This window comes from Carcharhinus amblyrhynchos, chromosome 20, assembly GCF_965287045.1.
Source record: "Carcharhinus amblyrhynchos chromosome 20, sCarAmb.v2.hapA, whole genome shotgun sequence".
Classification (NCBI taxonomy): domain Eukaryota; kingdom Metazoa; phylum Chordata; class Chondrichthyes; order Carcharhiniformes; family Carcharhinidae; genus Carcharhinus; species Carcharhinus amblyrhynchos.
The window spans coordinates 49,312,303-49,338,258 of NC_137343.1; the positions used below are offsets into that span (position 1 = coordinate 49,312,303).

Below are 25,956 nucleotides of genomic sequence, written 5' to 3' on the forward strand. Positions count from 1 at the left end.
CTAAGAAATTGCCCCTTAGTGTCCAGGGATGTGTAGGTTAGAGGGATTAGTGGGTAAGTGTGTGGGGGTAGGGCCTGGGTGGGATTGTGGTCAGTGCTGGGCCAAAGGGCCTCTTTCTGCACTGTAGGGGAGTTCTATGATCCAAGGTTGGGCCTCGGACACTCCCCTGAGGAACCCCTGCAGAGAGAGGTCCCTGGAGCTGAGATGGTTGACATCCAACCACCTCATTCGACCTTCCTGGGTGCCGAGCCGTGACTCCAACCCATTTCCCCCCGATTCCCACTGAACCCCAGCTTTGCCGGGACTCCTTGGTGCCACGCTCGGGGCAGGGATGGCGCCTCCGGGGTGGCTTCAGGAATTGGGAAAGTGAGCGAGAGATTGGGGATGAGAGAAGATGGTTAGTGAACGTTGTGCGTGGGTCAAGAAAGGTCAATGGGAGAAGGTTCCGGAAGGTTCGAACCCTCGGCACGGGAGAGAAAAATAGGAATTCTTCGAACCCGCCCCATTTTACAAGATCATCATTCCCTGCTGTAACCCGGATCCCACAATTCCTTCAACTTCTCTGCCCGGAATAGAAGAATCGGGAAGGTCCGCTACAGTTACGCTGCTGGAACCTGCCGTGTCCTGTAAACACTCAGTGGCTGAATAATCCGGGGAGAAAATTGGAAAGATTCTCAGCGCTTCGTGAGGAGATTTCTCACTGTTTCTGCCCCTCTGTTGTGGGGGGGGGGGGGGGGGGGGGTTGCAGCCCCCTGTTCTATTCTCCCTATCCGGGGGGAAACATTGACCCTGTCAAACCCTGAGTATTTTCTATGTTTAAATTATGATGCCTTGTCCCCCCCCCACGTTCATCTCCAGGAATATTGCTCCAGTCGTGAGCCAGTTCCCTGCCCCCCCCTCCCCGGGGACCTGGGCCTGGCGAACCTTTCTCACTCTCCTTGTGGGGTCCAACACTCTACACGGCACCCCAGCCGTGTCTCCAGCACTGCTCCAGATTCTTCCATTCCAAGTCTTAGATAACAAGAACTATTGTTCTCCATTCCTCGCTGGAACTGGGGAGGGGTGGCAGGGGGTGGGGGGAGGGGGGTGGGGCAGGGGGTGGGTGTCAGAGAGGGGGTGGGGGGGTGAGGGTGGTGGCGTTCTGTCATTCACGTATAAACACCGGGTTCCTCTGAATGCAAATCCTTCCCAGTCTCTCCACATTGAACACTAATCACATTTCCCCACACTCTGTATCCTAATGCCCTCTCACCCAGCAGCTCCCCTCTGCAGCCTCTTTCTGTCCTTGTGCACCACTTATTGCAGCCTGGTGCACCGCCTGTCACAGACGTCACACTGCCTGTCACAGACATCACACTGCCTGTCACAGACATCACACTGCCTGTCACAGACATCACACTGCCTGTCACAGACATCACACTGCCTGTCGCAGACTGTCGCACTGCCTGTTACAGACTGGCACAGTGCTTGTTATAGCCTGGTGCACCGCCTGTTACAGATTGGCACTCTGCCTGTTACAGACTGGCACAGCACTTGTTACAGACTGTTGCACTGCCTGTTACAGATTGATGCAGTGCTAGTTACAGCCTGGCACACCGCCTGTTACAGACTGTCGCACTGCCTGTTACAGCCTGGCACAGCAGCTGGTTTCTATTTATTTAGTCAATCTGAGCTGTGTGTGCCGGGCTGCCCAGAATCTGGTTGGTTTTGCAGTTTGAACGTGTTGTTTATTTGCTGAGTGTTTTACCGAGGGGCAGAGATTAATGCCCAACCCCCTCCCTCTCCAGCAGACTATGAAATGCCAGCCCCCTGTCACTATGAACACGGCTGCTCCACCTTCGATGGACCAACTCTTCATACAAACTCTGCCCAACACAACCCGATCAGACCAACCAACGCCAGCGCCAACCACAGCCGAGTGCAGCTCACGCTGGAGAATGAAGCTTTGTGGCAGAGATTTCACAGCGTGGGCAATGAGATGATCATCACTAAATCTGGACGGTAGGTGTCTGAGACATGGATTATTTGATTGGTTACACAGAGAGTGGGTGCTGGAGTCTGCAACCCCTGGACCTCAGATCTCCAATGGTCGTATGTGAGATGGGGAACTCTTTGCCAAAGAGGAGGGGGTGTCCCTGACACAGACCCCGAGAACTCTAAATTGTAGTCCCTGACTGTGAGAGTTTGATAAAGCCCCTCGCCAACACACTTGGGGTGCCACTGTGGCGGCACAGTGGGTTAGCACTGCTGCTACACAGTGCCAGGGACCCAGGTTTGATCCCCGGCTCGGGTCACTGTCAGTGTAGAGTCTGCACATTCTCCCCATGCTTGCGTGGGTTTCCTCCGGGTGCTCCGGTTTCCTCCCACACCCCAAAGATGTGCTCTTAGGCTGATTGGTGTAACAAATTGTCCCTAAATTAGTCTTCCCTCAATCTTCCCCAATCGGTGTAGACAAAGGTCATAGGTAGAGGAGGGCACTCAATGTTAGGATGGCGGCGCGGGCTCGTTGGGCCAAAGGGCCTGTTTCCCGTGCTGTGTTGTTCTTTGTTCTAAATTGCCCCTTAGTGTCGGGGGATTAACAGGGTAAATACATGGGGCTACGGTGGTAGGACTTGGGTGGGATTGTGGTCAGTGAAGACGTGATGGGCTGAATGGCCTCCTTGTGCACTGTAGGATTCTATAACTCAGCCTCGGCCCCCCAGTGAATTTTGATAGCACCTTTCAGGGTGACAGGAAGTCTGAAATGCACTTTGGCCAATGGCTGTACAGGTTTATTATTGGAGGATAGTCCACTCCCACAAGGCAGCGTGGCAGTGAGTTGGTTTTTGTGATGTTAGTGTTTGCCCTCAGCACGGTCACTGCCGATTCTCACTTAACACAGCCAGAGAATGGTGGAAACAAAGAAAGAGGCCACTCAGCCCACTGTGTTGATGCTAGCTCTTTGAAAGATCAATCATGTTTAGTCCCACATTCCCAGTTTTTAATCCATGATTTTACCCTCTTACATGCCTCAACCTCAAGAGCCTGCCCACGGTAGCACAGTGGGTTAGCACTGCTGCTTCACAGCTCCTGGGTTTGATTCCCAGCTCGGGTCACTGTCTGGGTGGAGTTTGCACATTCTCCTCGTGTCTGTGTGGGTTTCCTCCGGGTACTCCCACAGTCCAAAGATGTGCAGGTTAGGTTGATTGGCCGTGATAAAATTGCCCCTTAGTGTCCTGAGATGTGTAGGTTAGAGGGATTAGTGGGTAAAATATGTAGGGGTATGGGGGTAGGGCCTGGGTGGGATTGTGGTTGGTGCAGACTCGATGGGCCAAATGGCCTCTCTCTGTACTGTAGGGTTCTATGATTCTCCCTTCTAAAATTCTTTACTGAATCAGTTTTCAAGTAAAGTGTTCCCGATCCAAAAACTCTGGAGGGAAAAATTCTCATCTCCCCTTTTAACATAGAACCATGATCCTCCAGTAGCAGTTGCTGTTTGTCTCGGTAGGTGTCCCTGGGAATCACCCGAAGAGTACAGAGTCCTGTATCACCAAACTGCTCAGGATGAACCTCAACAGAAACCACTGCATTTATCTTTGCAAATGTGCATTCCAGAAGGAGGTGGACATAGAAACGTAGATAGAAGCACAGAAATTCTGCGCTGTAATGTTCTATGTTCTATGAAAATAGGTGTGAAGGAGGCCATTCAGCCCTTTGAACCTGCTGCACCATTCATTAGGAGCATGGCTGATCATCCAACTCAATAACTTGACCCTGTCTTCTCGTTGATCCACTTTGCGCTGAGGCTGTATCGATCTCCGTAAAAACATACAGGGCCGAGATCCCCCCCCCCAAAATGAGTGAGAAAGCGGGAAGTTTTCTTACACGTTTTCTTAGCAAGGACAGTAATGGTAACTTACTCCATTCTGTGTAATACCTTCCACACCCACAGGCATTCCTCCCCCACCCACTCAGCCGACCAACCACACCCCCCCCCCCCCCCCCCCCAAACTTAGGCCCTAGTTACCCCCTTTCCAACGCCCTTTGGAGTTCTCACCTGCCCCCATTAAACCCCATCCCCTCAGCCTCTGCCCCCCATTAGGTCCTGCCTCACAGCCCCCACCCCCTACCCGTGAGAGTGGGAGTGAAAGGGGAGAAGGAAAGGAGAGAGGGTGCAGAATGTAGTGTTACAGTCACAGCTAGCGCGTAGAGAAAGATCAACTTAACGCCAGGTAAGTCCATTCAGAATATCTCTTAATGGGCACTGCTAGTGGGCCAGACTGGCAGTGCGCCATGGGCACTGCCCAGCTCAGCCTTCTGACCACCCCGGGGGGGCTTCAATAGCCTTTGGCCTAACTGGCGAGGCCACTACGTCCGATCCCCAGCAGTGGGGACAGCCTGTGATTCTCACTAGTGGGTGAGGTTAAGGTAAAGTCCAGCCAATAGTGTCTTGAGCTCATTAATGATGTAATTAGTAGTTAATCCGGCCTTTCGGGGGGTGAGACCTGATCTCTCCGGCAGAACAGGGCCAGATCGGGAGAGAATCATAAAACCATAGAACCCTACAGTGCGGAAAGAGGCCATACGGCCCATCGAGTCTGCACCGAACACAATCCCACCCAGGCCCTATCCCTATATTATACCCACTAATCCCTCTAACCTACACATCCCTGGACACTAAGGGGCAATTTCTTAGCACGGCCAATCAACCTAACCAATTTTTCACCTCTCGTCCTATCTTACTGACTCTCCACACCGATCAACTGGTTCAGTGAGCTGGTAAAATCCCACCCACAATGTTTTTTGCTTTCTACGAGTGAAGAAATTTCTCCTCATCTCCGCCCCACAGCCTCAGAGTGTGAGCCCTGGTTCTGAACCATCAGGGACATCCTTCCTGCACCCGCCCCTGTGCCATCCTCCTTCTAAACTCCAGCATATACAATCCTAACGGATTCAATCTCTCCTCATAGCTCAGTCCCACCATCCCCGGAACCAGCCTTCACTGCACTCCCTCGAGAGCAAGAACATCCTTCCTCGGAAAAGGAGACCAAAACTGCCCGCAATATTCTAGGTGTGGCCTCAGCATTTGTCCACTCGCTCAGCCGCATCACACCGGTCAGAGTAACGATCGGGGTTTAAAGAGGGTGAGGAGCCACGTTGGACACCGTTAGTTGGTGTTAAAACTTGAAGCCCAAAGATGTGTGGGTTAGGTTGATTGGCCGTGCTAAGAAATTGCCCCTTAGTGTCCAGGGATGTGTAGGTTGGAGGGATTAGTGGGTATAATATGTAGGGATATGGGGGCAGGGCCTGTATTTGGTACAGACTCGATGGGCCGAAGGGCCTAAGAACATAAGAAATAGGAGCAGGAGTAGGCCATCTAGCTCTTCGAGCCTGCCCCGCCATTCAATAAAATCATGGCTGATCTGAAGTGGATCAGTTCCACTTTCCCACTTTCTCCCCATAACCCTTAATTCCCCTGTCTGTCAGAAACCTATCTACCCGTGACTTAAATATATTCAGCGAAGCAGCCTCCACCACTTCAACGGGCAGAGAATTCCAGAGATTCACCACCCTTTGAGTGAAGAAGTTCCTCCTCAACTCCGATCTAAACTGCTCCCCCCCTTATCTTGAGGCTCTGCCCTCTAGTCCTGCTGTCCTTTCTGAGCGGGAAGAATCTCTCTACCTCTACCCTATCCATCCCCTTCATTATCTTATATGTCTCTATAAAATCCCCCCTCATCCTTCTAAACTCCAACGAGTACAGACCCAGTCTATTCAATCTCTCTTCATAGTCCAACCCCCTCATCTCCGCTATCAGCCTGGTGAACCTCCTCTGCACTCCCTCCAAGGCCAAAATATCCTTGCGCAAATAAGGGGACCAAAACTGCACACAGTACTCCAGCTGCGGCCTCACCAATGCCCTATACAGCTGCAGCAAGACCTCCCTACTTTTATAGTCTACCCCCCTCGCTATGAAGGCCAGCATCCCATTCGCCTTCCTGACCACCTGCTGCACCTGCAGACTGGGTTTTTGCGACTCATGCACAAGGACGCCCAATGAGTGAGGCACGGAAAGTGCCTCTTTCTGCACTGTAGGGTTCTATGATTCTATGATAAATTATTAACTGGTTAGTGTGGAAGAGGACAGAATCGAGGTACCGTACTCAAATTGGAAAGAGGTGTAATGTGCTGTCCTGTAATGATCTGTACTGTACCTGAACCTCTCCACTATATTCCTTAATGGTTTAGCTGGGCCAATTGTCTTTGTTCTTTTATGAGATATGGCAAGTCCATCATTTGTTGCCCATCCCTAATAACCCTTGAATCGAGAGGATGACTAGGCCATTTCCGAGGGCAGTTGAGAGTCAACCACATTGCTGTGGTTCTAGACTCTCACGTAGGTCAGACCGGGGAGTGGTTTATTACTGTCACAGGCATTAGGATATAGTGAAATGTATTGTTTCTTCTTATATATGTTCATCTGGATGTAAGGATACTTCAGTTGCAAACAATAAAAGAACTAACTTCATGAAGTAAATCAAAGAAAAAGGTTTAATAAAGAAACTTAATTGCACCAACTCTCAGAGCGCAGAACTCCCCACAATCTCCATCTACTTTCTCTTTATACCGAGTTAGCTGACCCTCACAATATGTTGGTTGCAGATTCCAATGTTATCATTGGTTACATTATAACGATACAGGCAAAGCATACTCTTCACAGAGTACACAGGGGAGAAGGAAAGGAGAGAGAGTGCAGAAAGTAACATTACAATCACAGCTAAGGTGTGGAGAAACTTAATGCAAGGTAAGTCCATTCAAAAGTCTGATGGCAGCAGGGAAGAAGTCATTTGGTACATGTCCTCAGACTTTTGTATCTTTTTCCTGACAGAAGAATGTCCGGGGTGTGTGGGGGTCCTTAATTATGCTGGCTGCTTTGCCGAGGCAGTGGGAAGTGTAGAGAGTCAGTGGATGGGAGGCTGGTTTGTGTGATGGACTGGGCTACATTCACAACCTTTTGTGGTTCCTTGCGGTCTTGGGCAGAGCAGGAGCCCAGACCAAGCTGTGATACAACCAGAGAGAATGGTTTCTATGGTGTATCGGTAAAAGTTGGTGAGAGTCGTAGCAGACGTGCCAAATTTCCTTCGTCTTCTGAGAAAGTAGAGGCGTTGGTGGGACTTTCTTAACTATAGTGTCGGCATTGGGGGGGGGACCAGGACAGGTTGTTGGTGATCTCGACACTTAAAAACATGAAACGCTCTTCCATTTCCACGTCATCCCCTTTGATGTAGACAGGGGCATATTCTCCTTTACGCTTCCTGAAGTCGATGACAATCTCCATTTTGTTGACATTGAGGGAGAGATTATTGTTGCCACACCAGTTCACCAGATTCTCTATCTCATTCCTGTACTCTGTCATTGTTTGAGATCCGACCCACTACGGTGATGTCATCAGCAAACTTGAAAATCGAATTGGAGAGGAATTTGGCCGCATGGTCACAGGTGTATAAGGAGGGGGCTGAGAACACAGCCTTGTGGGACACCGGTGTTGAGGGTGATTGTGGAGGAGGTGTTGTTGCCTATCCTTACTGATTGTGGTCAGTGGGTTAGGAAGTTCAGGATTCAGAGGGAGGAGCCGAGACCCAGGCCACAGAGTTTGGAGATGAGTTTTGTGGGAATAATAGTGTTGAAGGCTGAGCTGTAGTCAATAAATAGGAGTCTGACATAGGTGTCCCTGTGCTGTCACTTTAAGAGAGTGGGGGTGGGGTGGTGGGGTTGGGTCTGAGTAATATGCTGTGTTGGAGAGTTAGTAGAAACTTAATGGGCCGGAAGGTCTCTTTCTGCACTGTAGGGATTCTATGGAGCAATACAAGGCTTTATGGTAAACTGGGAGAACCAGCCATACAGAATTTAAAGGAATGGATTGTTTGTGGAGGTGGACGGGAGTTTTTGTGGTTCTCCTAATTCCGTGTTGTTTTCTCCCTGACAGGCGGACGTTCCCACCCTGCTGTGTGTGTGTGTCGGGTCTGGATGCCCATTCCCAGTACACAATGCTGATGGATATTGTGCCAGTCGATAATATCCGTTATAAATGGCAGTCCAAAAGGTGGGAAGCAGGAGGCAAAGCGGAGCCCAATCTCCCGAGGAGATTCTACATCCACCCGGATTCTCCCAGCTTTGGATCCGCGTGGATGAGCAAACCCATCTCCTTCCACAAGCTCAAACTAACCAACAACACCCTTGACCAGCAGGGGCATGTAAGTTCCAGAAACCCCTCCGTTCCCCGTCTCCCCGGGGTGGAACCTGTTCCAGGGAGATGCCTCCCCGCCGGCTCTCCCTCCCCGCTGCCCCCCCCTCCCCGCCAAGGACCCCCTCCCCGCCGCCTCCCCACCAAGGACTCCCTCCCCACCAAGGACCCCCTCCCCGCCGCCCCCCCCTCCCCGCCACACCCCCCCCCGCCACACCCCCCCCCCCCACCCCCCCCCCGGCTCTCCCTCAACGTGAGGGACTGCCTCAGATTGAGGGTCCATTTTTGGAGGGGATTCACAATCGGACCCTGTTGTTTGGTGAGGGTGATGTGAAGATGAATTGGAGGTGATTTATTCTGCAGGGGGGTGTGTGAGTGGGGAACGGTGATACAGCCTCTGGTTCCGTTGCCATCAGGAAGTTTATTCCCAGATTATTTACAGACCGGAGCAGCCAGTATTCCGGCAGTGATATAAATGATGGAAGATATTCCCTGTCAGGGGCTCCCACTTTTTGTAACGGGATAAATAACTTCCGGACCATCATCCTCCAAAAACTGCTCGTTCTGATTGGACGGATTCACAAGCCCAGCTCCAATCACCTCGCTCCCTCAGCTGTCACATGACCTGACTATACCTGATTGGAGATTCTCTGTTACCTGATTGGATGATTATTGAGCGTCAGTCAAACCCCTTTCATTCCCTGTCCGTGATCCCATCCTCCCGCTTGCACAGTGTTTAGGAAATAAACTTCCATTCCCCGGAGAACACACAGTCCTGGATTAACCGTTCCCCAATCCCTGAATTAACCGTTCCCCAATCCCTGAATTAACCAACCCCGATCCCTGAATTAACCGTTCCCAATCCCTGAATTAACCGTTCCCCAATCCCTGAATTAACCGTTCCCCAATCCCTGAACTAACCGTTCCCCAATCCCTGAACTAACCGTTCCCCAATCCCAGGGTTACCAACTCTCTGGGATTAGCCTGGGGGATTAATGTTTAATCTCCTGTGTGTGTAACTCTGGAGATAAATCATCAGGACATTAAAATAAATTGGTTTTTCTCTGTTGTTTTCTTTGTGTGTGTCTCCGTACCGGATATAAACGTGCTGGAAATGAGAAGAGAAAGGTTGTTCGCCTGACACTAAAGCATTGGGGCTGCACGGTAGCACAGTGGGTTAGCACTGCTGCCTCACAGCTCCAGGGTCCTGGGTTTGATTCCTGGCTCGGGTCACTGTCTGTGTGGAGTTTGCACATTCTCCTCGTGTCTGCGTGGGTTTCCCCCAGGTGCTCTGGTTTCCTCCCACAGTCCAAAGATTAAGTTGATTGACCATGCTAAGAAATTGCCCCTTAGTGTCCAGGGATGTGTAGGTTAGAGGGATTAGTGGGTATAATATGTAGGGATATGGGGGTAGGGCCTGGGTGGGATTGTGTTCGGTGTAGACTCGATGGGCTGAAGGGCCTCTTTCTTCACTGTAGGGTTCTATGATTCTACGACCATCCAGTTGGGTAATGAATCACATCGCTGTCCCATTGGTGTAGGAAGGCACAAGGGTAGATGAAGGGCAAGTGGTGTGGTGAATCTACAGGGGGTAAAATCAGCAGACAACCTGAACCCATCTGTAAATACTATCCCTTATCTCACAGTGCACTGGGAGAGGGCCTCAGTCCCAGTGGGTGTGATATCTAACACTGCACTTGCCTACAGTCTGCACAATTACATCCACAGCTCCTGGCGTTTATTGGTAGGGGGATTGAATTTAGGAGTCGCAGCGTCATGTTGCACTGTACACAACTCTGGTGCGGCCGCACTTGGAGTACTGTGTGCAATTCTGGTCCCCACATTACAGGAAGGATGTGGAGGCTTTGGAGAGGGTGCAGAGGAGGTTTACCAGGATGTTGCCTGGTATGGAGGGGAGGTCCTATGAGGAGAGACTGAGGGATTTGGGGTTGTTTTCGCTGGAAAGGCGGCGGCTAAGAGGGGATCTTATTGAAACATATAAGATGATTAGAGGTTTAGATAGGGTGGATAGTGATTGGCTTTTTCCTCGGATGGAGAAAGCTAGCACGAGGGGGCATGGCTTTAAATTAAGGGGTGGTAGTTACAGGACGGATGTCAGGGGTAGGTTCTTTACCCAGAGGGTGGTGAGGGATTGGAATGCCCTGCCTGCTGCAGTTGTAAATGCGCCTAGTTTGGGGGCGTTTAAGAGATCTATGGATAGGTTTATGGACGAAAAGGGATTGGTTTAGATTAGTGGGTCAGTGTTTTTTTTAAAAAAACTGGTCGGCGCAACATCGTGGGCCGAAGGGCCTGTTCTGCGCTGTAATGTTCTATGTTCTATGATCCGACAGCCTGGAAATTCAACCCTTTGAACCCTGTACCCTGTACAGGGCACTGGTGAGGCCGCAGCTGGAGTACTGTGTGCAGTTTTGGTCGCCACACTTGTGCAAGGATATTTTGGCCTTGGAGAGAGTGCAGAGGAGGTTCACTAGGCTGATTCCGGAGATGAGGGGGTTGGACTATGAAGAGGGACTAAATAAACTGGGTCTGTACTCATTGGAGTTTAGAAGGATGAGGGGGGATCTTATAGAGACGTATAAGATAATGAAGGGGATGGATAGGGTAGAGGTAGAGAGATTCTTCCCGCTCAGAAAGGACAGCAGGACTAGAGGGCACAGCCTCAAGATAAGTGGGGGGGGCAGTTTAGAACGGAGTTGAGGAGGAACTTCTTCACTCAAAGGGTGGTGAATCTCTGGAATTCTCTGCCCGTTGAAGTGGTGGAGGCTACCTTGCTAAATATATTTAAGTCACGGGTAGGTAGGTTTCTGATAGACAAGGGAATTAAGGGTCATGGGGAGAAAGTGGAAAAGTGGAACTGATCCACTTCAGATCAGCCATGATCTTATTGAATGGCGGGGCAGGCTCGAAGGGCTAGATGGCCTACTCCTGCTCCTATTTCTTATGTTCTTATGAATATTAATATTTTGGTTAAAATACCTGACACAAAGTGGGGTCCTCTCCAGAGATGGAGGAATCCATGGATACAAACTACAGATAGGGCTGAGGTGAGGGAAAATGAGGGGGGATGGGGGGGGGGAGGGGGATTGCTTATGGAATTGACATGGATTTGATGACCTGCCTCGTGTGTTTCACACATTGACGATGTTTATAGACTCCAGTTGCTGTCTAACCTCAGGCAAGTGTTTGCTCTGTCTCTCTCTCAGGTCATTCTGCACTCGATGCACAGATACCAGCCCCGTTTTCACATTGTGCAGTCCAACCGCTTGTACAGTCTCCACTGGAACAGCTCCGCCACGTTTGTGTTCCCTGAGATGGCCTTCGTTGCAGTCACAGCCTACCAGAACACACGGGTAAGTCATCTCTGTCTCCACGGCCAATCCAACCCGGCTGAAACTGCAGTCTCTGATCTGATATCCCCCACACTCAATTCACTCCGACAGATTACCACCAGGAGGATAGTGGAGGTTTCAGTGAGAATGGGGAGTGAGAATAGTGAGGGACGGTGGATGCCACTGAGAATACATTCAATTGGGGCGGCACAGTGGGTTAGCACTGCTGCTTCACAGCTCCAGGGTCCTGGGTTCGATTCCCGGCTCGGGTCACTGCCTGTGTGTGGAGTTTGCACATTCTCCTCGTGTCTGCGTGGGTTTCCTCCGGTTTCCTCCCACAGTCCAAAGATGTGCAGGTTAGGTTGATTGGCTATGCTAAGAAATTGCCCCTTAGTGTCCAGGGATGTGTAGGTTAGAGGGATTAGTGGGTATAATATGTAGGGATATGGGGGTAGGACCTGGGTGGGATTGTGTTCGGTGCAGACTCGATGGGCCGAAGGGCCTCTTTCTGCACTGTAGGGTTTCTATGATTCTAATAAATGTGTAACTGACCTATTAAAACAGGGGTGCAGTCACTCTGAACGTTACAGTGTCTCTGGGAGTGTGATCGACCTGTCTGCCTGTCCTGGTAATTAGCCATCAATATCACTGACCCTGTGGTGTGACCGATCAGACTGTCTGCTGCTATACCGTGGATATATTCGCAGCTGGGGGTCCCTGCATGCGGTGTCCGGGGGCACTGTTGAAGCTTTCTGTGCCCGCTGGGCACCGCAGGGGCTGGATACATTATTAACCCCTTTAATCGCCTTTTAGTTTGATGTTTTGAGTTTCCTTTCTGTTTTGTCTTTGGTTTCGGGTGGTTCCCCTTCTTCTTGGGGACTGCCCCCCTCTGATCTGTCCCCAGTTAATTTGATTTGGTTTAATTGTTTTACCGAGAAGGTTGGCAGCCTCGCTGTAACGAGTGTCTATCCCACTCTCTGCCTCCTGTACGCTCCGCGGTGTGTCCAGCCCCTCCGACTGAACCACGTGGGGTTGGACACAGCCTCCTCCCCGGGGGTGCAGGGGCTCCTGGTTCACCAGCACAGCGACTCCCAGGGCAGCCGCTGGAACGGTAGGGACTGGGCGATCAGAGCGGCTATTCGCCCAGGAGGAGGGTCGATGATGATTGGATAGATTAATATTCCTGTTCTGCTAGATCACACGGCTGAAGATCGACAATAATCCGTTCGCAAAAGGATTCCGGCTCCATGGAATGAACAGCAAGAGGTAACCACTCAACTCTGACACACTCACCCACTCACTCTGACACACTCACCCACTCACTCTGACACACTCACCCACTCACTCTGACACACTCAACTCTGACACACTCACCCTCACTCTGACACACTCACCCTCACTCTGACACACTCACCTCTGACACACTCACCCACTCACTCTGACACACTCACCCACTCACTCTGACACACTCACCCACTCACTCTGACACACTCAACTCTGACACACTCACCCTCACTCTGACACGCTCACCCTCACTCTGACACACTCACCCTCACTCTGACACGCTCACCCTCACTCTGACACGCTCACCCTCACTCTGACACGCTCACCCTCACTCTGACACACTCACCCTCACTCTGACACACTCAACTCTGACACGCTCACCCTCACTCTGACACGCTCACCCTCACTCTGACACGCTCACCCTCACTCTGACACGCTCACCCTCACTCTGACACGCTCACCCTCACTCTGACACACTCAACTCTGACACACTCACCCTCTCACTCTGACACACTCACCCTCTCGCTCTGACACACTCACCCTCTCGCTCTGACACACTCACCCCCTCGCTCTGACACACTCACCCTCTCGCTCCGACACACTCACCCTCTCGCTCCGACACACTCACCCCCGCGCTCCGACACACTCACCCCCGCGCTCCGACACACTCACCCCCGCGCTCCGACACACTCACCCCCGCGCTCCGACACACTCACCCCCGCGCTCCGACACACTCACCCCCGCGCTCCGACACACTCACCCCCGCGCTCCGACACACTCACCCCCGCGCTCCGACACACTCACCCCCGCGCTCCGACACACTCACCCCCGCGCTCCGACACACTCACCCCCGCGCTCCGACACACTCACCCTCGCCCCACATCTGCTTCACAATTCCATTCCCACTCCCGCTCTAATATCCGCTCTGGTTCCTGTTCGTGCTCCTGTTCCCCTCGCTGGACTTACTGGGTGTTTGGGTATTGGCTAATTAAGGAACGCATTATTCCTGATGTAAAATCTGACCATTTCTTGATTGAATCACCCGAGTGATGTTGTTAATCTGGTGTCAGCCATTGCACTGGGCAAATCTCTCGCTAAGTGTGGATCTTCCTGTGCTTTAGGGAGCGTGAGGCACGGAGTGAGCAGGACCACAGACACCAGGCTGCTGCTGAAGAGAGAGACAGCACAGGTATCGCCAATCTGCGCGGCCAAATCCACACCAGGAACCCTCAACAAGCAGGAACTAAACGTCACAATTCTCATTAACACACTATCTCTTCCTGAGGTCAGAATAATCAACTCTTACAATGTGTCATCGAGCTATTGGGATTGGGGGCAGACAAGTCTCCAGGATCTACATCCTTAAAGGAAATGGAACAGAGATAGTGGATCCATTGGGTAAAATATTTGCAAAGTCCCTGGATACGGAAAGGTTGGAGTGGATTGGAAAAATGTTAATTCTATTCAAAAAGGGAGGGAGGCAGAATGTAGGGAACTATAGACCAGTTAGTTTAACATCTGCTGTTGGGAAATTGTTAGAACCCATTACTAAAGGATGGAATAACAGGACATTGGGAAAGTCAGAACATAACCTATCAGAGTCAACAAGGTTTTATGAAGGATAAATTATATCTGACTAATTTGCTCAGGTTTTTTGAAGATGTAACAAGCAAAGTAGCGAATGGGGATCCTGTAGATCAACATCATAGAAACCCTACAGTGCGGAAGGAGGCCATTCTGCCCATGCCAGCACCTATCTCCACAAACCCACATATCTATCTGCTGGTGTAGGATATCTGGACTTCCTGAACGCCTTTGCTAAGATGCCACACAAAAGGTTGACACACATGGGGTTAGGGGTAATCTAGCTTGGATAGAAGACTGGCTAACTGAGAGAAGGCAGAGATTCAGGATAAATGGGCCTTTCTCTGGTTGGCAAGATGTAACTACATGCCAGAGAGTTCAGTCAACTATTTACAACCTATATTAATGACCCAGACACAGGGATAGTAGGTACCACAGTAAAATTTGCAGATGACACTAAAATAGGTGGGATAATAAGTTGTAATAATGAAATAAGAAATGCATAAATGGATATGGATCAGTTAAGTGAATGGGGCAAAATGTGGGTAAGATGGAATTTAACATGGTGTGAGGTTATTCATTCTGGTATGAAAAACACAACGGCAAATTATTATCTAAATGGAGAGAAACTTCTGAGTGCTTCAGTGCAGAGGGATCTGGGTGTCCTTGTGCGTGAATTACAGAAAACTAGTACGGAGGTATAACAAGTAATAAGGACAGCAAATGGAACTTTGGCATTTATTGCTAAAGGACAAAATATCTTAGTGAAGTGTTGCTGCTACTGTACAGAACATGAGTGAAATTGCACTTGGAATATTGTGCAATTTGATCCCCTTATTTGAGGAGGGGTGTAGTTGGGTTGGAGGTGGTTCAGAGGAGGTTCACTAGATTGATTCCAGAGGTGAGGGATTTGCCTTGTGAAGGGAAATTGGTCAATTTAGGTCTATACTGTCTGGAGTTTAGAAGAATGAAGTTTAATTGAGGTTTATAAGGTGATATAAGGGATTGACAGGGTAGATGTAGAGAGGATGCTTCCTCTTGTATAAGGGGTATCGGATTTAAAACAGAAATGAGATGAATGTGTGGAATTCACTATAGGAGTGTGACACTGGGTGAATTGCTATTGCAAAGAGCTAGCATGCACACAGTGGGTCAAATGGCCTCTTCTGTTCTCTGACCATCCTTTGATTGTACAATGAGGCACTCCTGGATTGTGTAACCGAGTAAATCTCATTTTATCTTTTATTCTTTGTCCGTAGATTGCAAGCAGCGGAAACGGGATGCGTCTGCGGAGGCTGGGGAAAGCAAGTCTTGTCGGCAGCGCAGTAGCACGGGGGATGTTCTCAAGCAGCCGGTCAGTGCTCCAATCGCATTCATCCCTCCAGCCTTAACCCGAGCAAGCTGGGAAAACACAGACAACACTCACAGCAAGGAAGAGGCACAGTGGTGAGTCACACCTACAAACACTTGGCTTCTTGCTTGCTCTTTGGGCCAAAAAATCTTTCCAGGTGTACCATAGAACCATAGAACGTTACAGCTCAGAACCAGGCCTTTTGGCCCTTCTTGTCTGTGCCGAACCCTTTTTTTGCCTTGTCCCACTGACCTGCACCTGGACCATATCCCTCCACACCCCTCTCATCCATCAACCCATCCAAGTTTTTCTTAAATGTTAAAAGTGACCCCGCATTTATCCGGCAGCTCATTCCACACTCCCACCACTCTCTGCGTGAAGAAGCCCCCCCCTCCAATATAGAACATAGAACACTACAGCACAAACAGGCCCTTCAGCCCACAAGTTGCGCCGATCATATCCATACCTACCAGGCCTATCTATAACCCTCAATCCCATCAGATCCCATATACTCATCCAGAAGTCTCTTAAAAGACCCCAGCGAGTTCGCCTCCGCCACCACCGACGGCAGCCGATTCCGCTCACTCACCACCCTCTGAGTGAAAAACTTACCCCTAACATCTCCTCTGTACCTGCTCCCCAGCACCTTAAACCTGTGTCCTCTCGTAGCGACCATTTCAGCTCTGGGAAATAGCCTCTGAGAATCCACCCTATCTATTCCTCTCAACATCTTATAAACCTCTATCAGGTCGCCTCTCAACCTTCGTCTCTCCAGGGAGAAGAGTCCCAACTCCCTCAACCTATCTTCATAAGGCATGCCTCCCAATCCAGGCAACATCCTTGTAAATCTCCTCTGCACCCTCTCAATAGCTTCCACATCCTTCCTGTAGTGAGGCGACCAGAACTGCGCACAGTATTCTCTTTAAAATTTTCCCCTTTCACCCTTAACCCATGCCCTCTGGTTTTTTACTCCCCTAGCCTCAGTGGAAAAAGCCTGCTTGCATTCACTCTATCTATACCCATCAAAATCTTATACACCTCTATCAAATCTCCTCTAATCAAATCAATAGGTTGTTTCAGTGGCCTCGTTGCTAAAAGCAATGTTTGCTGTCACTGAGGACAGGAGGGGTAGCGGCTTGACCCCTGGTCAGACACTAGATGAGTGGAAAAGCAAATTGTGCAGAGGGTGTGGAAAGTCTGCAGAGGGATCTGGATAGGCTGAGCGAGTGGGCGAGGACCTGGCAGATGGAGTATAACGTTGGCAAGTGTGAGGTTATCCATTTTGGCAGGAATAATAGTAGGAGGGATTGCTATTTAAAGGGTGAAAAGCTGCAGCATGTGACGGTGCAGAGGGACCTGGGGGTCCTGGTGCACGAGTCGCAAAAACCCAGCCTGCAGGTGCAGCAGGTGATCAGAAAGGCAAATGGGATGTTGGCCTTTATAGCGAGGGGGATAGAATATAAAAGCAGGGAGGTCTTGCTGCAACTGTACAGGGCACAGTTAAAATGGCGGTGCAGGCTCGGGCCGAAGGGCCTGTTTCCCGGGCTGTGTTGTCCTTTGTATGCCCTCCTGCCCTCCTTCATTGAACCACGGTTGATCACATGGGATCCCTACAGAGCAGAATGAGGCCATTCGGCCCATCAAGTCTGCACTGACTGTAATCCCACCCCAACCCCTATCATCGTAGCCCCACATATTGACTCTGCTAGTCCCCCGGACAGTAAGGGGCAATTTAGCACGGCCAATCAACCTAACCCACACATCTTTGGGGTGTGGGAGGAAACTGGAGCACCCGGAGGAAACCCACGCAGACACGGGGAGAATGTGGGGCTGGGATTCTCCGCCCTCGCCCCCAGGGCTGGGATTCTCCAACCTCGCTCCGGGGGCTGGGATTCTCTGACCCTCGCCCCCGGGGGCTGGGATTCTCCGCCCTCGCCCCCCGGGGCTGGGATTCTCCGACCCTCGCCCCCGGGGGCTGGGATTCTCCGCCCTCGCTCCAGGGGCTGGGATTCTCCGCCCTCGCCCCCCGGGGCTGGGATTCTCCGACCCTCTCCCCCGGGGCTGGGATTCTCCGACCCTCTCCCCCGGGGCTGGGATTCTCCGACCCTCTCCCCCGGGGCTGGGATTCTCCGACCCTCTCCCCCGGGGCTGGGATTCTCCGACCCTCTCCCCCGGGGCTGGGATTCTCCGACCCTCTCCCCCGGGGCTGGGATTCTCCGACCCTCTCCCCCGGGGCTGGGATTCTCCGACCCTCTCCCCCGGGGCTGGGATTCTCTGACCCTCGCCCCCCGGGGCTGGGATTCTCCGCCCTCGCCCCCCGGGGCTGGGATTCTCCGACCCTCTCCCCCGGGGCTGGGATTCTCCGCCCTCGCCCCCCGGGGCTGGGATTCTCCGACCCTCTCCCCCGGGGCTGGGATTCTCCGCCCTCGCCCCCCGGGGCTGGGATTCTCCGACCCTCTCCCCCGGGGCTGGGATTCTCCGACCCTCTCCCCCGGGGCTGGGATTCTCTGACCTCGCCCGGGGGCTGGGATTCTCCGACCTCGCTCCGGGGCTGGGATTCTCTGTCCTCGCCCCCGGGGCTGGGATTCTCCGACCCTCTCCCCCGGGGCTGGGATTCTCCGACCTCACCCCCGGGACTGGGATTCTCCGACCCTCTCCCCCGGGGCTGGGATTCTCCGACCCTCTCCCCCGGGGCTGGGATTCTCCGACCTCACCCCCGGGACTGGGATTCTCCGACCCTCTCCCCCGGGGCTGGGATTCTCCGACCTCACCCCCGGGACTGGGATTCTCCGACCCTCTCCCCCGGGGCTGGGATTCTCCGCCCTCGCCCCCGGGACTGGGATTCTCCGACCCTCTCCCCCGGGGCTGGGATTCTCCGACCTCGCTCCGAGGGCTCGGATTATCCGACCTCGCCCCGGGGCTGGGATTCTCCGACCTCGCTCCGAGGGCTCGGATTATCCGACCTCGCCCCGGGGCTGGGATTCTCCGACCTCGCTCCGAGGGCTCGGATTATCCGACCTCGCCCCGGGGCTGGGATTCTCCGACCTCGCCCCGGGGCTGGGATTCTCCGACCCTCTCCCCCGGGGCTGGGATTCTCCGCCCTCTCCCCCGGGGCTGGGATTCTCCGACCTCGCCCCCCGGGGCTGGGATTCTCCGCCCTCGCTCCGGGACTGGGATTCTCCGCCCTCGCCCGGGGGCTGGGATTCTCCGCCCTCGCTCCGGGGGCTGGGATTCTCCGCCCTCGCCCCCGGGGCTGGGATTCTCCGACCTCGCTCCGGGCTGGGATTCTCCACCCTCGCTCCGGGGCTGGGATTCTCCGACCTCGCTCCGGGGGCTGGGATTCTCCGCCCTCGCTCCGGGGCTGGGATTCTCCGACCTCGCTCCGGGGGCTGGGATTCTCCGCCCTCGCTCCGGGGGCTGGGATTCTCCGCCCTCGCTCCGGGGGCTGGGATTCTCCGCCCTCGCCCCCGGGGCTGGGATTCTCCGACCTCCCCCCGGGGCTGGGATTCTCCGCCCTCGCTCCGGGGGCTGGGATTCTCCACCCTCGCTCCGGGGCTGGGATTCTCCTACCTCCCCCCGGGGCTGGGATTCTCTGCCCTCGCTCCGGGGGCTGGGATTCTCCGCCCTCGCTCCGGGGGCTGGGATTCTCCGCCCTCGCTCCGGGGGCTGGGATTCTCCGCCCTCGCTCCAGGGGCTGGGATTCTCCGCCCTCGCTCCGGGGGCTGGGATTCTCCGCCCTCGCTCCGGGGGCTGGGATTCTCTGACCTCGCCCAGGGGCTGGGATTCTCTGTCCTCGCTCCAGGGCTGGGATTCTCCAACCCTCACCCCAGGGGCTGGGATTCTCCAGTCCCGCTGCAGTGAACAGACTTTTGTCTGAGTGCCAAATTCTCCATTCTCACTGGCAGCCGTGGGAGGATAAATGGGATTGTAAAATCCCGGCCTGTGGTCAATAATCAACTTTGGCCAATACTTCAGGGTCAATCACGGCTGTTTTTTTTCAGTATCAAACGTAGTCAGTCCTGTAGGCTTCCTGTCGACCACTTCCTGTCGGTCAGTTTTGACAAAGGGTCACCTGGACTCGAAACTCTTTTCTCTCCTTACCGATGCTGCCAGACCTGCTGAGATTTTCCAGCGTTTTCTCTTTTGGTTTCGGATTCCAGCATCCGCCGTAATTTTTCATCCAGTTGGTCAGTTCCTGTGGGTCAGTTCCTGTGGGTCATTGGTCTACTCTCTCTTTCTCTATCTCAGTATTTTCCCAGCCTGTGACGGGACAGTTTTCCCTGTGGACCACAGGAATGAGGGCAGAGGCTGGAATGGACAAGCCACCTATGGACAACCATTGGTTATCAATGCATTCTGCAACGTGCCCCCTGGGTCGGAGAGTCGGGCCGTGTCTGAAGATGAGCCGGCAGCCAGTGTGGTGGCGACCTATCCCCTAGAGATCAGCACCATATTTGGTCCTCCGTTGAGCAGTAAGGATTGTGGGAAGAGTGTCTGGGAGAGTGGAGGAGGTCAGGAGCTGTCCATCGTCAACGGAGGTCACTCGGCCAGTCCGAGGCGCGGGTCAGTGCCACACACGCCCTACGAGCTGAGATTGCCTGGAGTGTTACAGAGTACAGCCGCACAGTTCAGTTACCCTGCGGCCTACACCGGGTCTGGAGCCTATGGCAATCCCAATAACATTGGCTTCCTGGAAGTCAGGAGGTGTTTAATCAACGGCCTCCAGTACAGCTGAGAGCATCGGGAACTCCGGCTGACCGGAAGGCCGGCGACTCCGACTGACCGGAAGGCCGGCGACTCCGACTGACCGGAAGGCCGGCGACTCCGACTGACCGGAAGGCCGGCGACTCCGGCTGACCGGAAGGCCGGCGACTCCGGCTGACCGGAAGGCCGGCGACTCCGGCTGACCGGAAGGCCGGCGACTCCGGCTGACCGGAAGGCCGGCGACTCCGGCTGACCGGAAGGCCGGCGACTCCGACTGACCGGAAGGCCGGCGACTCCGACTGACCGGAAGGCCGGCGACTCCGACTGACCGGAAGGCCGGCGACTCCGACTGACCGGCTGCTTGTGTGGGACAGAAACACCCGGAAACATCGGATCAATGTGAGGTGTTTCAAACACGGTGAGGATTGTGACGGTCAAACTCATCCCAATCTTTCTCACTCGTTTACAATCTCACACTGTCTACTGGCTATTAACCTCTATATAATACACACTGTATTCATCTCTACCTAACACATCTGGGTGTTAACCTCTGTGTGAAATATGCTGTTTTAACATCGCTTTGACTGTGTGTTAATCCGTATCTGATGCATGTTAACTTCTATATGATATATACTCTTCTGATCTCGATATTATATCTTGTGTTCACCTAACACAGTTGGATGTTAATCAGTCTAAACCTGTGGATTACGGGTTCAGTAAAATAAGCTACTGTATAATTATCCCACAATATATAGTGTGTTAATGGCTACACAGGGAATAGACACATTGTGTAACATGTATAGTGTTCTTTCTATATATATGGTAATTTCCATGTGAAACAGTGAGCTATCACTCTGCAGTATACTGTTATTATAACATATACCACCTATTCTCTGTGCTATACCTCCCACGTGTTTTCTCTGTGTAAAAAAACAAGCAAAGTGTGATTCGCGCCACTAGGGGGAGTGGGCTGAGCCTATTTACGCCAGAAATCCAGCTGCTGAGCTATAGGGGCATCTGCAGCCTATCTCCAAATATACTGGGATGTCAGTCCATAAACTCAACTCTCACACAACTCTCCCTGATTGCTACCCCCCCTGCCAAACCCCTGGACACGGCCATCTCCGATCGTCACCCCCCCCCTTCCCCGCCCACTGGATGGTCGCAGCCCTGGCCAAGGTTTGTGATCAGGACTCCCCACTTACCCGACGAAGGAGCAGTTCTCCGAAAGCTAGTGCCGTTTACTACCAAATAGACCTGTTGGACTTTAACCTGGTGTGGTAAGACTTCTAACTGTGCCCACTAATGCAGAGTAAACCCCCCGCCCAACTACAGAGCTCCCCACCCCCCTGCCTCCCTGTCATGGTCCCACCCCTTATCATGGACCTGCCTGGGTATTGGTGGGACTGTGGGAGTGGAGGGTCGGGGGGGGATTGGGGGGGGCATTGGAGGAGTGGAGGGGGCAATGGGGAGAGGGAGAGACGGTAGTAATGATGGGGAAGTGGGGGGAGTGTGGGCGGGAGTGGGGAGCTTGGTTTCAAACCTAGACCTGGTCTCTCCACCCCTTGGAACCATTCCCACCCTGAAAACAGGCCCCAGTCTCTGTGCCTGGGACGCCCCCTGCTGCCCACAACTGGAAGTGTCCACTTATTAAAACTGAGTAACGTCCAGAGGAGAATGTCCTAGAAAATCCAGAACGGACAGGTACTGGGGGGGGTACAGAGAGAGCCTGGGACCCCTGGGTGCCCGTAGGGTTTGGTGGCCCAGTGCCCGTGCCATTCCAATCCCCCCTGGTTTGTGAGTGTGGATGGTGGGGTGGGGTGGTGGGGGGGTGGGGTTAGTTGGCAATGCCAGTGTCACCGTCCATTCCTGCTGAGTTCCAAGTGCAGTAAGAAATCTCACAACACCAGGTTAAAGTCCAACAGGTTTATTTGGTAGTAAAAGCCACTAGCTTTCGAAGCGCTGCCCCTTCGTCAGGTGAGTGGAGATTTCTGATCACAAACAGGCCCCAAAAGCTAGTAGTTTTTGCTACCAAATAAACCTGTTGGACTTTAGCCTGGTGTGGTGAGACTTCTTACTGTGTTTACCCCAGTCCAATGCCGGCATCTCCACATCAAGGGTACACAGTGGGCAGCGGGGGGGTCTGGAATATAAACAGGAAAATTATTATCATTGACAAACACCAGGAAAGGTGGAATGTTGCAGGATGAATTGTAAAGGAACGTCCTTCATCATGTGGGAGAGCCTGAGATTCCAGCGCCTGCTCCGTTATCAGATGAATATTCGCTCTAGTCCTTTTAAACCTCGAAGCTCTCAGCTGTAGCACCCCCTGGAGTGAACACATGGGGAAGGAATATAGACCTCAGCAAATCCAATCCCTTCCCTCAACACACACAGCCATTCCCAGCTGGAAGCAAGCAGGAACTCACACTGTGGGATAGAATTAATATTCTATCAAAGAACAACACAGCACAGGAAACAGGCCCTTCGGCCCGACAAGCCCACGCTGCCCATTCTAACACTCAGTGAGTGCCTCATTCTAATCCTCATTCTACCTACAACTTTTGTCTACGCCTCTTGGACTCCACAATAAAGGGGTGCAAATTTAGAGAATTATATGTGCGCCAGATTAAGGGAGGTCTAATTTAGGGACAATTTGTTTACACCAGTCAGCCTAAGAGTATGTTTTTGGGGTGTGGGAGGAAACCGGAGCACCCGGAGAAAACCCACGCAAGCACGGGGAGAATGTGCAAACTCCCACAGACACCGGCCCAAATCCACGTGTCTGCACAGCAAACAGTGATAGTCACTGAGCTGTCGTGTTGCCCGTCAGTTGGTCCAGTTTAAGCGTACACTGACGACGTGAAGCACTAGGCAACTCTCGAAGCAACATCCAAGAGCAGCCCTCGCACGACCCACTGCGTGTATGCCCCTTGTTGGACAACAAGGCAGACCGAATCCCCTGTGGATGTTAAAAAAAAGACTTCAATAAACATACACAGCTTATACAGACATTCACAGAAGATCCCCAGAAGCTCAAACGTAAGATGGGTGAGCCATAAAATATGTTGGACAGCCCATAGGAATCTATTGATTCCCAGGAGCGTCCTGAGGCTCTTGATCCTCAACTAGAACGTTCTTTTGTATCCCTCCATCTCCATCCCGCTCATGTGCCTATCTAGGTAAGCCTTAAACAACTCTAGCGTGCCTGCCTCCACCACCCTACTTGGCAGTGCATTCCAGGCCCCCACTACCCTCTGTGTGAAAAACCTCCCTCTAACATCTGAGTTATACCTCGCCCCCCCCTCACGTTAAGCCCGTGACCCCTCGTGATTTTCACATCCGACCTGGGAAAAAGCTTCCCTCTGTTCGTAATTTTATTCACCTCTATTAGGTCTCCCCTCATTCTCCGTCTTTCCAGGGAGAACAGCCCCAATTTGCCCAATGTCTCCTCGTAGCTAAGACCCTCCATACCAGGCAACATCCTGGTAAACCTCCTCTGCACTCTCTCTAAAGCCTCAACATCCTTCTGGTAGTGCGGCAAACAGAACTGGACGCAGTACTCCAAATGCAGTCTAACCAACTATACAACTGCAACATTAGACTCCAGCTTTTATACTCTATACCCCTCCCTAAAAAGGCTAACATACCATAAGCCTTCTTCACAACCTTCTCCACCTGTGCTGCCACCTTCAAGGATCTGTGAACTTGCACCCCCAGGTCCCTCTGTGTTTCTACACTCTTAATAGTCCTACCATTTATTGTATAACTCCCCCCCCCCACATTATTTCTTCCAAAATGCATCACCTCTCATTTATATTGATTAAATTCCATCTGCCATTTCTCTGCCCAATATACCAGCCTATCTATATCCTGCTGTGTTGCCAGGCACTGCTCCTCACTGTCCAGCAATCCAGCCATCTTTGTGTCAACTGCAAACTTGCTGATCACACAACTTACTCCCTCTTCCAAATCATTTATATAAATATTACAAACAGCAGAGGTCCCCCAGTACTGAGCCCTGCGGAACACCATTAGTCACAGACCTCCAGCTAGAAAAAGACCCTTCCACTTTCTACCCGAAACCACATTACTCCAGCTCATGTCTTTTGATCTCCAGGTTCAATTGGGAGACGATTTTACTGCATTCAGTGTCACACGTGGGAGTTCCTGGAGACAACCCGTCTCCTGGAAGTCCATATCTGTGTTAAGTGTTTGGAGCTGCAGCGTCTGAGGGACTGGGTCAGGGAGCTGGAGCTGCGGCTTGAGGATGTATTTGTATTAAGGGAGAACGAAACAATAATGGATAGGAACCATAGTCAACTGGAGACACCAGGGCCTAAGTGGGGGGTACAGGTGGGTAACCGTCAGGAAGGGGGGGAAAAAGCAGAAGGGTCACGTTCCAAAGAGGACCCCAGTGGCAGTCTCCCGAAACAACAAGAGAAGGGCAGCAGATGAGGGAGGTGATCTTCCAGAGGTAAGACAGGAGGACCAGATCGCCTTGGAAGGAAGGAAGGGGACTAGAAGTGAGATAGTGGGTGATGGGAGGGTTAGAGGAATAGATAGGCGGTTCTGTGGGCAAAAGCGAGACTCCAGGATGGTAGTCTGCCTCCCTGGAGCAGCGGTACAGGATGTTTCAGAGAGGGTAGAAAGAATATTGAAGGGCGAAGGAACCCAGGCTGATGTAATTGTGCATATAGGGGAGGACGTAGGAAGGAAGAGCAGGGGGGATATACGTAGGGAGTTGGGTGCCAGACTGAAGAGCAGGGCCTCCAGGGTGGCAATCTCTGGGCTGTTACCAGTGCCTAGTGACAGTGGGGCTAAAAATAATGAGATCCTACAGCTGAATGCGTGGCTGAAGGATTGGTACAAGACGGAGGGTTTTACATTTGTAAATGATTGGGAAGTTTTCGTGAGAGAAGGGCACCTGTACAGGTGGGACGGGGAATATTTAAATGGGAAGGGCACACATATTTTAGCTAGGGGGTTAGCTGGAGTGTTTTGGCAGGGTTTAAACTAATGTGGGGGGGGGGTGGTGGGGAGGAGACAGACAGCTCAGTAGGCACTGGGATTGGGAGCGAGTTGGGTGCCGGGGTAAGGTTAGACGAGGGGAAAATCATCTGGGGGAAGGAGGACCCGAGTGGGTCTGGAGGCCTGCACTGCGTCTGTTTTAGTGTAATGGGTAAAACGGATGAACTTAAGGCCTTGATGTTGGTGAGGAATTTAGATGTGGTGGCAGTGACAGAGACGTGGTTAAAGGAAGGGCAGGACTGGCAGCTGAATATTCCTGGGTATAAGTGTTTTAGATGTGACAGGAGAAGGTCAAAAAGAGGAGGGGGAGTGGTGCTAGTAGTTGGGGAGCAGATCACAGCGGTGCAGAGGGAGGATAATATAGAGGAGTCGGGAATTGAGTCTCTGTGGGTGGAGTTCAGCAATAGGAAGGGAGTGATTACTATGCT

At 52.3% G+C, this 25,956-nt stretch overlaps 1 protein-coding gene across 1 annotated transcript; it reads left to right on the plus strand.

Annotated features, from left to right (window-relative positions):
* Nucleotides 1-1,685: 1,685 nt before the first annotated feature.
* Nucleotides 1,686-15,892, plus strand: LOC145356001 (T-box-containing protein TBX6L-like). Its single transcript, XM_080208554.1, has 6 exons — nucleotides 1,686-2,001; nucleotides 7,967-8,234; nucleotides 11,449-11,595; nucleotides 12,770-12,840; nucleotides 13,980-14,047; nucleotides 15,702-15,892. Exons 1-6 carry the CDS (start codon nucleotides 1,799-1,801, stop codon nucleotides 15,890-15,892), a joined length of 948 nt encoding a protein of 315 aa, XP_080064680.1. The 5' UTR covers nucleotides 1,686-1,798.
* The last annotated feature ends 10,064 nt before the right edge of the window (nucleotides 15,893-25,956 follow it).